The 15,500-nt window shown below is 47.7% G+C and overlaps 1 protein-coding gene across 13 annotated transcripts in view; it reads right to left on the reverse strand.

The window, feature by feature from the left end:
* The window catches only part of MTCL1 (microtubule crosslinking factor 1), a 132,484-nt gene extending 117,036 nt beyond the window's left edge, over positions 1-15,448 (reverse strand). For 5 of the 13 annotated variants that reach the window (XM_045458772.1, XM_045458783.1, XM_045458773.1 and 2 more), the window contains exons 1-3: positions 13,942-15,446; positions 4,333-4,557; positions 2,529-2,687 (exon numbers count right to left, since the gene is read on the reverse strand). In XM_045458772.1, the coding sequence (XP_045314728.1) occupies positions 2,529-2,687; positions 4,333-4,557; positions 13,942-15,012 (1,455 nt within the window). In that variant the 5' untranslated portion in view covers positions 15,013-15,446. Of the gene's footprint in view, positions 1-2,528; positions 2,688-4,332; positions 4,558-13,941 lie in introns of all 13 variants that reach the window. The other 8 variants (XM_045458775.1, XM_045458774.1, XM_045458776.1 and 5 more) reach the window with 4 other exon arrangements.
* Positions 15,449-15,500: the final 52 nt, after the last annotated feature.

The following is a 15,500-nucleotide window of genomic DNA, read 5'->3' on the forward strand; positions in this document are numbered from 1 at the left end:
GAACGGGGGAGGGTCAGAGAGAGAGAGGGAGATACAGAATCGGAAACAGGCTCCAGGCTCTGAGCCATCAGCCCAGAGCCTGACGCAGGGCTCGAACTCACGGACCGTGAGATCGTGACCTGGCTGAAGTCGGACGCTTAACCGACTGCGCCACCCAGGCGCCCCTCTCTGTGAGTAATTTTAACCCACAGTGGAAGGGACAGGCTGGCCCTGTCACCTCCTCTGCATACATCCAGCCTGAGCCAACATCACGGTCTCTGAAGATCCTTGCCTCACCCTTGCCTCGCTTTGAACGTCAGCGATCATTTCTTCTCCCTCAGGAGCTATTTGTGACCTGATGCCAAGTCCTAGGCAAATCCACTGACGTGTGCAAGAGCAGCTTTGTTTGCTTTAAAGATATTTATTTCCTCATTTATGTGTATATGTAACGTATATACTTATAGGTAAGCATACACACATGTAAAATTTATAAAATATATTCCTAAGATATTTTCTATACCCTCAAGGTAAGGTTCAAACTGGAAATTTTGGGAAAAGAAACTATTATGGCAAACCTTCTGGCAAACTTAGGTCAAAGGAGAAAAAAAGGGGGTGCCCGGGTGACTGTCAGCTGAGCATCTGCCACTTGGACTCTCGATTTCAGCTCAGGTCATTATCTCATGGTTTGTGGGATCAAGTCCGTCATCGGGCTCTGCACCGACAGCGTGGAGTTTGCTTGGGATTCTCTCTCTCTCTCTCTCTCTCCTTCTACCCCTCCGCTGCTCACATGTGCGCTCTCTCTCAAAAATAAATAAACTTGAAAAAAAAGAAAAAGTAGAAAGAAAGAAGTAAATTACTAGTAGAGGTAAAAAGACCCACAAGGAGAGGAGAAATTCCCCCAGTCACAGGGGTAAGTGTATGTGAAAGTTAAGGAGCAAGGGTTACCCATGAAGAAAGAACATTCTCAGACTCTACCCCCTCCACTGGGAAGCTCACTGTGTCCCTAGGCAAGCTGTGGTCACCACAGCTCCACGTTCTTGCCCTTCATTCACTCCCCCACCCTGTGATTCCCTGATGCCACCACCGCCTAAGTTCCAGGCACTGTTCTAGGCACAGGGACCCCACAGTGAACTACCCAGACAAATCACCCTCCCACATAGCTCAAGTTCTGGAGGCACATTAGTAAAGGCAACAAAGAAATAAAACCCGTGGCATTTTCAGACAAGTGCTGACAACATACAAGTAATTGACCAAAATCCATAATGTGTCAGATGGGAAGACGGATCAAGACGGCCAGGGTAGAGGCAGGGGCAACCTGAATATGCAAGTGTGGAGGGGAAGGTGGCTGAGGTGAGATGTTAGCAGAGACCTCAAGGTGAGGGACTGAGTCCCAGGGGTATGGATTCCTGGAAAAAGAATGTTGGCTACCATCCCTCACTCCCAGACTCAAGGAACAGCAGGGCACCTGACTGGCTGTGAGGGGATGGGGGTGGGGAAGTAGAAATATCCACATGTCAAGTTGAACCGTAAACATCTCAGTAACAGAGGCTGTGCTGCCATATTCCTAGCTGCATCCCCAGGGCCTGGTACAGAGACTGAATTAAGTGTGGGCAGATGCATGGCTGGATGGATGAGGAATGATTTTGTGGACTTCCTTATAATGGAAGCCAACAACAAAACAGAATTTGCAGTACTGTATGCAAAGGAAATACACACACACACACACACACACACACACACACACTCATTTTCTAGATCGCTGTGCTAGAATACATTCACTCCCTAAAATAAAAAGAAAAGAAAAACCTATATTTAAACCATATTGGCAGGGCACCTGGGTGGCTTGGTCGGTTAAGCATCCGACTTCGGCTCAAGTCATGATCTCACGGTCCGTGAGTTCGAGCCCCGCGTCAGGCTCTGTGCTGACAGCTCAGAGCCTTGAGCCTGTTTCAGATTCTGTGTCTCCCTCTCTCTCTGCCCCTCCCCTGTTCATGCTCTGTCTCTCTCTGTCTCAAAAATCAATAAACATTAAAAAAAATAATAATAAACCATATTGGCTGAATAATAGCTATAGGGGGCATACGCCTATTATCTGTTTACACAGGTTTAGTAGATAACCATAACATTTTTTCCAGCTCATTGGAAAAGAAGACTCAAGAAAAAAGCTTACTGCTTAATTTTGTATTCTAGTAATAATATACTCCATTTGGGCCCATAAGAGGAATTAATGGCCAGCTCATCTGAATGGAAATTATATTAAAAAAAAATAGCTTTAGACCACGGTTCACCAAGCCTTTTCTGTAGCGGGCCAGACAGCAAATATTTCAGGCTTTGCAAACAACATACTGTCTTTGTCACAGTCTTCCCTGCTTTGTTGGGTTTATTTTTGTGTGGTTGTTGTTGTTTCATAAGGCTATGAAAAATGTAAAAACCATTCTTGGTTTCTGGGCCATACTAATAAACCATAGTTCACCAAATGGGACACCTGGAGTCCCAAAACCCCCAACAGTTAAACCCAAGAAAGAAATCCCCATACATTTTGGGATTACCTCTTTCAGTCTCTCCAGCTCATTTTGGAGGGCCTGCTTGGATATTTCCACTTCAATCATCTGCTGTCGGAGACTTTCGTTTTCATCTTCAGCTTTAGCACGCTTTTCCTCCACGGTTTCAAGTTCGTGGTGCAATCTAACAGATACATCTTTGGCTACCTGTATCAACCAACAGAGATAGTCATCAGAACAGGAAGCTTTCTGCGTGCTAAAGGCACATTCGAACAACTTTTGAGGCAGAATCATTAAGTGATATGATATCACAGTAAAGGGCAAAGACCCTGGCAATATTAACAAGCCTCTCTTTAAAGGAGGAGGTATTAGTTTCAAACATGAAATCCACATTATGAGCAAGGATACAACCTTTTTATCTGGATTAAAAGGCTACTGTGAATAGCCCTACCTCCTTACAGAGTATCACCAAGAATGCCAGTTCTGCCCAGGCACGCATGCTTTAATGATAAATTAGAAATAATAATAACAATAACAATAATCAACCAACCAACCAACCAATCAATCAATAGTTCTATTCCCTAAGATAATACTAAACCCACCTGCTTTAAAAAAAAAATCAAAATAATCCTGTAAAATGATACGGTCAAGTTTTAAACTGTCTACAGTAGTAAAATATCTGAATGTTAAAAGCAGTTAAACATTTTTAACCTTCTAAAAGGAAACAAGGAAAGATTTTGCAAAAGAAATATAAATCACCCTTACATCCCACTGAATGACATTTTGCTAGGGGTTTATAGATTTGATAGAATTACAAAGATTCTTTTCCTGTTATCATAATGAAAGGCGAAATGAGATTTCATAAGTGCTCCCATAATGAGGAGGACATTATGCATTATTCACCTCTTGATAAATGATTTGATAATCACGGCACAGGAGAAGCCACGCTACCCATGGAGAGAGCAAATGGTAGAAAGTCTGGAATTTCTTCACCTCATTCCCACTTCTGCCAGTGCTTCTCAAAAACACCTTAGACAATTAGCTTTAGACGATTAGTTATGATCCTCTCTCTCCTTCGGTTAAATCAAACCTCTACACCTGGGTAATGGTCATTTCAGGTTTCTGCATTCTAGAAACTTAAGTAACAATAAAAATGTTAAGTGATTATAGTCAACCTTTATGAGTAGCCTTTGACCATCACTGAATTGATAATCAATAGATTTTTTAAATATTCCAAATTTTAAGAAGGCGTTTCTGTATAATTCTACACAACTGTCAGGCTAAGTGGCGGATATCAATTCTTTCATTTTTTTTTTTTTTTAATTGTAGATCCCTTACTATGACTTCTTTCCCTTACGTTTTGAGATTCCAGTTCATACGGCAGGTTTAAATCTTGGCCTGTCAAAGCCATATGACTACACATACCCTATAAGCCCTAAGGGGAAGGACGAACGTTTATGCTGGAATCTGTTGAGAGAGCAACACCACCGGAACATCAGGACCCTGTGTGAGTGGGGCTGAGGGCTGCCGTCTCAGATCTGTGATCCCGCCCCTCCCCTACCCCTGCAGCCCTTTCTGGGAATGAGCCGCCCTTCAACCCTGATCAGCTCACTCACCTTTAAAAATTTTTTTTTTTTTAACGTTTATTTATTTTTGGGACAGAGAGAGACAGAGCATGAACCGGGGAGGGGCAGAGAGAGAGGGAGACACAGAATCGGAAACAGGCTCCAGGCTCTGAGCCATCAGCCCAGAGCCCGACGCGGGGCTCGAACTCACGGACCGCGAGATCGTGACCTGAGCTGAAGTCGGACGCTTAACCGACTGAGCCACCCAGGCGCCCCAGCTCACTCACCTTTAAATCCTGCTCCAGACTCCGGATGAGCTCGCCATCCACCTGACCAGTCTCAGCCACTTTCAGACTCTTCTGCTCTGCTTTCCTGAGGCGGTACTGCAGGATTCGGCAGTTCTTATTAGCACGGTCCAGCTCTCGCCGAAGCTCCTGCAGCTGGTAAACGTCTTCCTCTAGGTAACTGTCTCTCATCTCTTCCATCTCAGCACGGAGTTCGTCCAACTCATCCTACACAAGCCAGATGGAGTGGACTCATAAGCCACCAGAAAAAGGATGGTGTCTCCTGTGTCCCCCTGCTCAGCAATACTAAATATTAACCACCTGTACACTCACCCACCGGCTTATGGCCACACCTGTGTGACAGGACCTCTGGAAATGGTCACACAAGACAAGATGCTCAGATGTCTATTCAAATCTCATGGATCCAGAAGCTAAAAACCAGGATGGATTATTCACTGCAGCCTGCCAGCCTTATTCCCCTCCTCATATTTTGTTACATAATCAGAATCATAAATGAAATGGGCTCTGCAGAGAACTAAACCTTTAGATTCACACCAAACGTTGACCTAAACTTGTATCTCTAAGACACAATCTAGGCGTCAAGAGGAGTTGGACAGAGCCCGCCTTCAAAGGACATAAACTTTAGTGGGGTCGTAAAACGGAAATGCCCTGGAATTATAACATACCTGCAAATGTCTCTAAAAACTCTGTACCACCATACAAATCTCAGCACTATGTGACTCAATTTCAAAGATACAACCTTTTGCATGATGTCAAATACACACTGGGGTGGCGTTTTTCCATCCACCTGGGCTTTATTTCCTATCTCCACTTGATTCTGGCACCAGCATGAAGACGCCAGGAGGTTCAGGACCTTCAGCATGAAGGTTCAGGAGAAACCCAGGAGTGGTTTCTGGCCCTCCTCTTTCCCTCCCATTCCACAGTCATTCCAGTGCTCTCAGTCCAACACAGCCACAAACCTGCAGGGCGCTCTCTTACCTGTGATGGCTGCACACCACTGTTATTCCCTGCCTTCATCCCTCCCAAGGGAGCAGCTGCACACACAGACAAGTTGTGTGGGGCTCCCTGCCTCCCCTTTAGCCCATTCTCCACCCGGAGTTATCCTCTACTACGGAACTCAGACCATACCCCTCAAAGCCCCCAGGGGGATTCCCACTGCGCTGAGAAATGTCCTCCCCAAGGCCTCTGAGCTGCCTCCTTCTTCCCTGCCACACTGCTGGTCTCATAGGGCCAGGACTCCTGGTCCTCTCTGTTCCTCCCCAGCTTTTACAGAGCTCATTATCACATAAGCCAGAAGGTGCACACAGAGTGCCTTCCCTGACCACCCATCCCCACCAGGCCTCTAATCCCTTGCCTTCCCTATTTTCTCTCCATCCCTTACCACCACTGGCTAAAAGTTATTTGTGCTTCTTCCTATTCCTGTCTGTCGCCCATACTGAAATGTAAGCTCTGGGAGGGCAGACCCCTTGTGTGTCTGTTCCTCTGCATTCACAACGCCCAGAGTAGTGTGAGCCACGCAGCAGGCCTTCAGTAAGTATTTGTGGGAAGAACACACATAAACATCGGCCAATACCTACAAAGACCAAATCGTAAAGATGACCAAAATCTAACTTAAATGCACCCTTGCGTCGTTCCAGTCTTGTAACTGAATCACGAAAAATTTTTCCCAGACCCACAGATGTAGCTGCAATATGTGAGACAGAAATTCTATTGAAATATTACAAAAGATTTTAACGAGGAGTAATTTGGAGCGTGGGAGATTAAGAAAAACATTCTGGAATTTTCTTGATTAGTTCAGTAACTGATGGTTTAAATGCCTCCAGACTAGGATACACTGAGTCTTTCCCATTTGTTTTGTTCAATTAACACTGAGGGTCAAGGAAAAAAACTCTCCGTGACACGGACACCTTAAGTTGTCAGGTCTTGTCCTACTATTCAGTTTGTTTCTGGATTCTCTCTACCCTCGCTAATCCTGCATTTGTTCTTAAAAGCAGAGATTTACTTATAATAAAGAACAAGAGTTTCCTAACATCAAAGCCTCAGGTTGACAAGAAATTGACCAGAAGGGAATCTCCTGAAGAGTAATTTATCCTGGAAAAGATTAAGTGTAAGTGTAACAAATAAATTGAGAATCTGTATGGAAAAACACAAATTGGCACAGACAGGGTAAAGACAGCTGTCCAGGCAACCTCGATCATACGAAGCCGTCTACTGGAAGGAGTACAGGTGTGGTATCCCATACCCACAAACCTCAGTCTGTAGATTCTCCCTAATCTGCCCACACTACCCTAACTAAGACAATGACTTACTCAACTGACTATGACTCCAAATGGAGCTTGTCTGAATGGGCTACCAAGAAGAACGGATGTTAAAGAAGAAAGCTTTGCCACTTCCCAGTGGTCACATGAATAAAATGTCTTTTCTTCTCTGCTTCTGAGTGTTCTTACAAAATTTCTATAGCAACAGTCACAACCCCACTAAAAACACAGGATGCTGTAGTGTGCCTTAAAAAAGGTAAATATTAACATTGAAAATGTTGTGAAGTATAAGCAAGTTTTTTTTTTTTTTATGTTCTTTTTTCCTTCATGGAGATCTCTTCCCGTAAGTCTCGTTCCTCGTCAGAAAATTTGCTGGGACTAGGAGCTCATGGACCAAGCACGGAAGCCAGTCAGTTGACCTACATATATGAACGGGATGGACAGGCTGGGCTCCTCGGGGAACTGGAGAACACAGGTCTTTCGGGAAGGTCCTTGCCAACCTCTAGCAAAGAAGAAGTTGGCAGGCTGACGCCCAATCCCTACGCTGAGGCTGTGATGCCGCTGTGTGGGAGCCTTGCCCTTGACCCGACCCATGCTAGGGGAGACCAACTGCAGACTGCAAGCTTTAAAACAGGCCTTATGGATGTCAATCTTCTGGTAAAGATTAGGTGACTGGTCCTGAATCTTCAAAATCAAGGTCAAGTTTTCCTCAGGTTCCACCATGTATATGATAAATCTGACTTTCAGAAAGAGCCTATTCTCCACACTTGTGTCTGAATACAGTTAAAAGGAAATTGTTTCATTGGGTAACTAGTAAAAAAACAGTTCAATATAAGCAATAATCACAACATGTATATGCATGCATACAAATATTCAGTAACTGTGGCCATTCTGTTCATGGAAGGAAGTGTCTGTGATCATGTTTCCTTCTAGAAAGCTTATCTATAAAAGCCAAAGTCATTAATGCCTAGAATTACCTGTTACTCAAACAAAAGTATTTAAAGTGTGATACAGCCATAAGAAAACATAAGATACAACTTCCAGGGATAAAAATGTTCTCTAGTTTTCAAATTTTGTACCAGGGGGGACCCTCATCAACCCTAATATCAAATGCTGGATGTCATATAGATGTGTAAACAACCACTACGAGCTAAAACAAACAAACAAACAAACAGTATTTAGGGGCTAGATGAACCCACACCTCCAAATCATTCATTACTCCAGATGTAAACAGCTAGCATTTTTTTGGCATAAATAATCACCAACATTAGTTGCACTGAAAAGAAAATTAGGGAGAGACTATAATTGCATGTATTTGAATCATTGCTTTTATAACTCATATGTTATCTAAATAAATATTTGTAGAACATAAGACATCCTTTTTTCAGTATTTTCCCTTCATTACTAAACCTGCCAGGAACATATTACCCCATTTCATAGACAAGGAGAGCAAACTCATGCTGGTAAATCTGCCCAAAGCCTCATAGCTAACAAATAGAAGCTAGACTGCAAGCCCACATGCTCTTTCCAGTAAATACTATAAATTATTTGCAACAACCGGGACAAATGGAACAATAATACGCTTTAAGTCATACTTTAAAAAACCTGCCATAGATGTGAAATAATAAAGCAAGCTAACATTTTTAGATCTTGACAATTGTCGATGTGTGAGTATATCCATTATCTCAATTGGTCCTCAAAAAAAAAAAAAAAAAACAGAAAAAAAAAAGAAAAAAGAAAAAAACACTGCAATGTGCAGCAAAGACATTAATACTCCCATTTTAAAAATGAGGAAATTGAGATTCTAAACATTTAAATGGCTTTTCAACACTAGTCTATTGCAGAGATGGGACCAAGGCCAGTGTTTCGACTCTTTTCATAGCGCCTTGAAAAAAAAGCAGTTTTCAGGTTCAGTGAAAAGAAGTTACAAGAAAAGCAAATTATAAACCATGTAAGCTGGCAGCAGACATTTGAAAAGCAAAAACTGTGATTATTCAGATTAGGGTCATGATGGATAGTGATTTTCAAGCTACCATTACATTAATTTTCTGACAGCATGCCCTAATTTAGAATACATTGTATTACAGAACCTTAAAAATGTCTGCCATTTAAATGTTTAAGAAAACCAAATCAAGCAGAACATATAATGTTTCTGGCAAATATAATTTAGACAGAGTAAGTAAAAGTAGAAAATTGCTGTTGTTTTTTTATACACAGAAACTAAGAAAAAACTTGCCCTTAATCAAGTTTTATATTGAATTAACATCAGGTCTGTTGCATACCTCACTAAAAAGCTAATTTAGTTTTAATTAAATCTATTTTTCAAATTTCATATATAAAATGGAATCTTGAAGTCATGCAAAGCTCCCCAACTACTCCCCTTTGCCTGCAGATAACAGATCGAGCCTTATTATATACATCAAATTAGAGAAATAATGAAGCACCATGTGCGCACTAGAGTAAACCAAGATTAAATGACACACATTTCAATGAAAACAGTTTTACCCACAAATAAAAACTAAAAACACAGTGGATACTGAATGCACCGTATCTGAACTTAAGGGATGCAAACTCTTGATCATACTGATAGTTTTATTCAAATAATAGCCTCCTTTAAGCAACCCGAAATCAATAACTAGTTCTACATTAATATTTTAATAACGTTTCTTTAAACAGACCCAATTTGGAGAGGGGGAGCAGTCGTCTGGCTACTGTTGAAATAATTCCATCTTCTGGGAGTTGCAGACAGAAACTATTGTCTGTTGTGATATACAAATAATCCACCTCATTTCCCTCTGGACAATGAAAATGTTCTCTGCACAGTCCCAGCTGTAGCTAAGAAGGCACAGGGGCCGCTACCATTGTTTACCAAGTGACAGTTCACCCAGCAGCTGATGGGCTCTGTTTGTCCTGGTCTACATTATCTTGCCACCTAAGATTATTACAGCCGCTCTTTTGCAGGCTGAATAAAGAATGGGCGTGGAAAGGGGAATGTCAGGAAAGAATAGGAACACTGTCCACTTTAACCCTTCCAAAAGAAAGGGAGAGGAGGAGCTCAACACTTTAGCTGTTCAGAACTGTGTTATTCTTGCCTGTGAGTGTCTCCCTTCTGGGCCATGCTGAGCACCTGGAATCCAAGCAGCCCAATTTAACAAAACCATTTCAGAGCTTGAAACTCAAAAGACTACTTCCGGTAAGAAACAGGCTGGTAAGGCTGGATCAGGGGTGATACACTGCAACCTATAAAATAAAAAATGACCTTACCAATCATCTCCTTTAGGGAATCACTCCTTTCAAAGGATTGGAATTTGCTTGCCCTGGTAGCTAGCAGTGACTTTTGTTTTAACCAGAAACAATTCTTAGGGAATAACAGAGAAAGCAGAGCAAAAATAAGCAACCCTTCCCCCCAGCCCCACCTGCATCCATCCTGCAGGGCACTGGCACTTTTGGAGAACACTATTTGGGCACATGCGGAGGGGACATTGTGAGCCCATCACCAGTAATTCCAAAAGCGTTTTGGGGGGCACCTGGGTGGCTCAGTCGGTTAAGTGTCCAACTCTGGCTCAGGTCCTGATCTCACGGTTCCTGGGTTCAAGTCCTAGAGCCTGTTTCAGATTCTGTGTCTCCCTTTCTCTCTGCCCCTCCCCTGCTCGCAGTCTGTCTCTCTCTCTCTCTCTCTCTCAAAAATAAATAAACTTTTAAAAAATTTTTAGGGCGCCTGGGTGGCGCAGTCGGTTGAGCGTCCGACTTCAGCCAGGTCACGATCTCACGGTCCGTGAGTTCGAGCCCCGCATCGGGCTCTGGGCTGATGGCTCAGAGCCTGGAGCCTGTTTCCGATTCTGTGTCTCCCTCTCTCTCTGCCCCTCCCCCGTTCATGCTCTGTCTCTCTCTGTCCCAAAAATAAACGTTGAAAAAAAAAAATTTTTTTTAAAAAAAAGAAAAACATTTTCAAAATAGGTCAATAAATTCAACTGATTAAATTCTCCTGAAAACCCTGTGGAAACAGAGAACATAATTAGTATGTTCACAATGAGCACTAAGGCTGGTCCGATTATCTCAGAGCACTTGGGCAAAACACGGCGGTGGCAGGCAGGTGGGCAGGCAGAAACACACCAGCCGCGTTTTGTGGATGCTCTCAGCACCGAGAAACATGCCTGGGTTCAGTTTGAAAAAGGAGCAAAGGCCTTTGGACAACCGAATTCAACTGCTCACCTGAATTTCTGAAGACTTCCAAATATATCTAAGTTCATCGGGAGTAAAGGGACAAGACTGCTTTCCTGCCTGTGTTTTCACGCAAAAAGCCAGCCACCTGGATTGAGTAGTTGTGCATTTTTCATTTAGTCAACTTGGTGCCCTCTGATGAAGAAGAGATAGCAGGGCCAGGGACGCCCCAAGCAGCTCCACACTGCACAACCGAAGGTATGTACTTCTCTGTTGACATCTATTTAAAAAAATACAGCAGAGTGGCTAAAAACCAAGAGAATTCCACTTGAAGGTCTCCATCAGTAAGACATCTGCCTATGGTTTCGCAGGCCTGATGATTCTGCTTGATTACCCTTTGGTCATGCTAGCTCAGGAAGCGTGACAGTCTTGTGCAGTAATGGTGACAGAACTGACTTGGGAAAGAATGTGGCACTTATCATGGTCACAGTCCTCCAGGATATACCAACGTAAAGTGCCCGGGCCAAGTCTCTTCTTGGTAGGTAACATTTGAATAGAAGAATGCTCTGGCTAATCATAAGAGTTCTGTACCACATTCTCTAAGAAAGCAGATCAAGGATGCACATTGATCTACTGTGAGAAAAAAAGCAACCAAAGCAACCAAAGGTAAGTTTCAATTTAGAAACTTGCCCTGTGCCAAGGCAAGCCTCCTGCCTCTGACTCCTGAGGTCACTTGTGCTCACAGCCCCATTGTGCACAAGTGGGCGTGCTCACTGACCTCTAGAGAAGTCTGCCAGGATTGCTGTGTTTTCTCCCAAATTGAACTATTGTAACTTAGCTTCTGGATAACGAAACACGTAACTCACACGTATATGTGTGAGCATACTTCTGGTTTCCCAGCCTCTTTCAGAGCTCCTCTACCTCCCGCTCTCTCCTGCTGACAGGGGAAAGGCTGGGAGATGCACTCAGGCAGAGTAAACGGTTGGCCGTGACACTTTCTCCACAGGAAACAGCAACTGAACATTTCCCACAAATTAAACACTGTCAGTGGGATTTATATGACCATCTGTACACTGGCTAGTGGAGAGGGGTTCATTATGGCCCTTTCGCCTAAAATGAAAAGAGGCCCCCTAGGAAAGCTAAACATTGGGAACATTTCAAGCTAATAAAACAACTCAAAAGCAAGCAGTATACGCTGAGAAAAGCAGGCTTGCTGGGAACAGGGATGCAGCCTGGCGCAGTGAAAACAGCAAAGGCTCCGGGGGCGGGGAAAATAGAAGCTGTACCTCCTAGCTGGATGGCCTTGGGCTGGTCATTTAAGTTTTCCGGGTTCTCAGCATCCTTGTCTGTGAAACTGGGGTTCTGACAAATATAACAACAATTATACCCTATGTTGTTGTGAAGAATCACTGAAATGTCAAATATACCACATCAGACTCCAGGGTCAGACACCTATTTCATTCACAGAGGCTCTACCCACGTGAAAAGATAAAGCAAATAAACAGTCACCTCAGAATGAACTCTAAAATGACTGCTGCCTACCTGAAGATCAAAGGTGCGATGAGAAACATGTTTTACGAAACCCTCAATTTTCTGTCGCTTAGCAGGTCGTGATTTGGATAAACACCATTTAATCAGAAACACTGGGGGTCTGGGATCATGCTGAGAGCTGGAGCTATAACCGAACAAGGTAATCTTTCTCGCCCTTAGGGAGTTTACATTTGCTGAAGATTTACAAAAGCGGCGATTTCAAAATGGAGTCACATATGCTATCACTGCCCTTTCTCTTCAGCACCTTTGAAAACCGTTCTGTTGTCTATTACGTAAGAGTGGGTGACACAGACAAATGTACCACTTGAAACATCTTACTCCCAACTCCCAATCTGGTCTCACCTCTCCTCTGCCTCACTGCCACATCTTTGCAGACAAAACAACGACTGGGCTCATTTGGGGAGAGCAGCTCCTGATAAGAAGTTTAGGTTCAGAATACTATTCTGTCAGCAGTCTGAACTTCACACTTAACCACCTTAAAAGGGCATGCCCTTGGTCCCACTGGCCAAAGCCTGGGCCTCATCTGGATACATTCAGTGTTAGTATGTACTAACTGAGAAAAAGTACAAGTCACATCACCCAGATGAAGGAGGGACATCCACTGGTTTGGGAGATATATGTTATCATCTTAACAGAAACGTGAAAAGATTGGTACCGCTGTATTTACTAACTAGAGCACTACAATAAATTAAAACGGTTGCCCCCCGTACTACCCCCCCTTATTTTCTCTCAAGTCACTTCAACTGTCTTGAACCCCCTTCCCCCAACACTGTAAGTCCTCTGTTCTGCAGGACCAACCTGACCTCCTCTTGGGAGAAAAGATGGAAGTCAGATCGAGTGCCCCAAAGCTAACAAGACCAAAAGGCCATTGCTAGCTAGCAGGCCCTTAGGAAAAATCCTCAGAGGTAGGGGGGCAGAGGTTTGCAATTCTTCAAAAGTGCTGCAGTGCTGGGGGAAATCAAGCGGTCTCTCCTGACACAAAACACCAGCTTGTGGACGCCTACAAAGGACAGGCAGGCCAAACCTGCCAACTCCTTGTCCCTCAACACAGGCCACCCTCATGGGGCCCCTGAACTTAAGGTGTATCACCGAAACACTGGGAGCACACCCCTAGAGAAAATAGAGGGGGTCTCACGTTCTGTAAACGCAGGAAAAGCATCTGGCACATCCGCAGCCTGGCCCACTGCAGGCTCCAGAACCTACAGGCACCTGCCCTAGGCCGGGACCAGAGCTCCTTGGCTAGGGGTAGCCAGATCCCACAGGTGAGGGTGTGCATGTTTTGGCCCCACGGAAGGTCGGCTGTGTATCCAAAATGTGATTCTGGCCACCTCTCTCCCGGCACATCAACAGAGGCAAAGACGTCAGCAGGAAGAAGCAAGACTTCAAGAAACAAGAAAAGCTAAGTGGGGTGGGAACCCGCCCGGACCCACAGGTCTTGCTGCTCCTTCCAGAAGTTTTAGCTTAAGTTCCCAATGCCCAGTGTGTGCGGGGGCGGGAAAGTGAAGGGCAGAAGAGAGAACGGGCTTGTCAGGACCGGGCAGGCAGGGTTCGCGGGTCCCCGCCCGCACCCAGACCTTTTGGGGTGGCCTCCGGGACACCCGCGGCGGAGCCGGCTGCTCACCTTGAGATAGTCGTTCTCCGAGCGCAGCTCCTCGATCTCCCGCAGCAGCTCCTCCTCCACCGCGGCCGCCGGGATCAGTCGGGTCTGCTCGCCAAGACCGGGGTCCTTGGGGATCCCGGGGACCGTTCGCTCGAACGGCGCGCGTCCCCCGGCATCCTCCGCCACACCAGTTCCCAGGGACCCCGCGGGGACCCCGCCCGGGCTGCTCCGACCCCCGAGGCAGGCGCCGGCGGCGGGAGGCGCGGCAAGGAGCGCGGGGGGCTCGGGGCTGCCGGGAGGCGCCCCCCGAGCCGCGGGGCTCGTCGTAGGGGCTCCTCGCAGCGGTTCCCGGTCGCTGGAGCCCGTGCCAGACTCGGCGTCGCTGCTGGCGGCGGGGAGCAGGCGCTGCTCGTCGGACAGGGGTTCGGAGGGGCAGTCGGAGAGGTCTGAGCTGCTGTCCGTGTGGCTGATGCGCGAGCCTGGAGCCGGGGAGCCGGCCGCGGAGGTCACGGCGAGGATCACGGCGGGGATTGGGGCGGCGGGGACAGGCGGCCCGGCGGCACGGGCGGGGGGCGCCCCGGAGCCGCGTTTGGCTTTGCGGCCCTTGGCAGCGGCGGACAGCGGCTCGGTCCCGGGCGGCGGCGGCGGCCTCCCTGCCCGGGGCAGCAGCTCCCCGGGCGCCGTGCGCGCCACCCTCCTGGGGCCCGGAGCGGCCTTGGCGCCGCCCGCTGCCCTGGCCCCGGCTCCCGGCGGCGGCTTGTCCTTCGCGCCAGGGGCGCCGCCGCTGCGCCGAGAGAGGCGGCCGGGCGCGGCCAGGGTTCCTGGCGAGGGCGGCGCTTTGCCCGCGAGGCTGGGCGAGCGTGGGGCGGCGGGCGCCTGGGCTCGGCCCGAGGAGGGGGCGGCCAGGGCCGGGCCGGACGCCGGGGTCCGGCCGTGCAGATCCTTGAGGAAGGGTCTGGCGGGCGAGGGCGCGCGGTGCAACCGCCTACGCTCGGCCAGCGGGTGGAGGTGATGGTGGCGGTGGTGCTGGCCGGGCGGCAGCGGCTTCGCCTCCGGGGTGCCGCCGCCCGCGAGGCCGTTCAGCGTCTCCATGGCCGGGTCCCGGGCCGCGAGCAGCAGCTCGGGCGGCAAATGCTCCGGGCGGCGGCGGCGGCGTGCAGCCTCCCCGCGCGCCCGCTCATCACTGTCCCCAGCCCCGCCCGGTCTGCGCCCCGCGCTCTCGCGCCGCCGCCGTTCCCCGCGCACCCCTGGCCCCCAGGATCCCAGCGGGGCTGGCGGCCGCCGTCGTCCCGCTCTCCCCTCGCTGAGGTCACTGCCGCTCGAGTTCACCCGGCACAACGGCGCGGCGGCTCCCTGCCGCTCGCATCCCTAGACGCTGCGCTCCGGGCTCGCGGGTCCGCACACCCGCACTCGTCCGCTGGCGGCGCGCTCCCCGCTCCCGCGTCGGGTTCCCCGCCCACGGCCGCCCAGCTCCCCGCAGCGCCCGCCAGCTCGGGTGGGGAGGAACTGCACGCGCGCTCCCCCGCCTCCCGGCGCCCTGCGCCCAGCCACCGCGTGCGCATGTCCCTCCTCCCGCCAGC

This window comes from Leopardus geoffroyi, chromosome D3 (assembly GCF_018350155.1).
Source record: "Leopardus geoffroyi isolate Oge1 chromosome D3, O.geoffroyi_Oge1_pat1.0, whole genome shotgun sequence".
NCBI lineage: Eukaryota > Metazoa > Chordata > Mammalia > Carnivora > Felidae > Leopardus > Leopardus geoffroyi.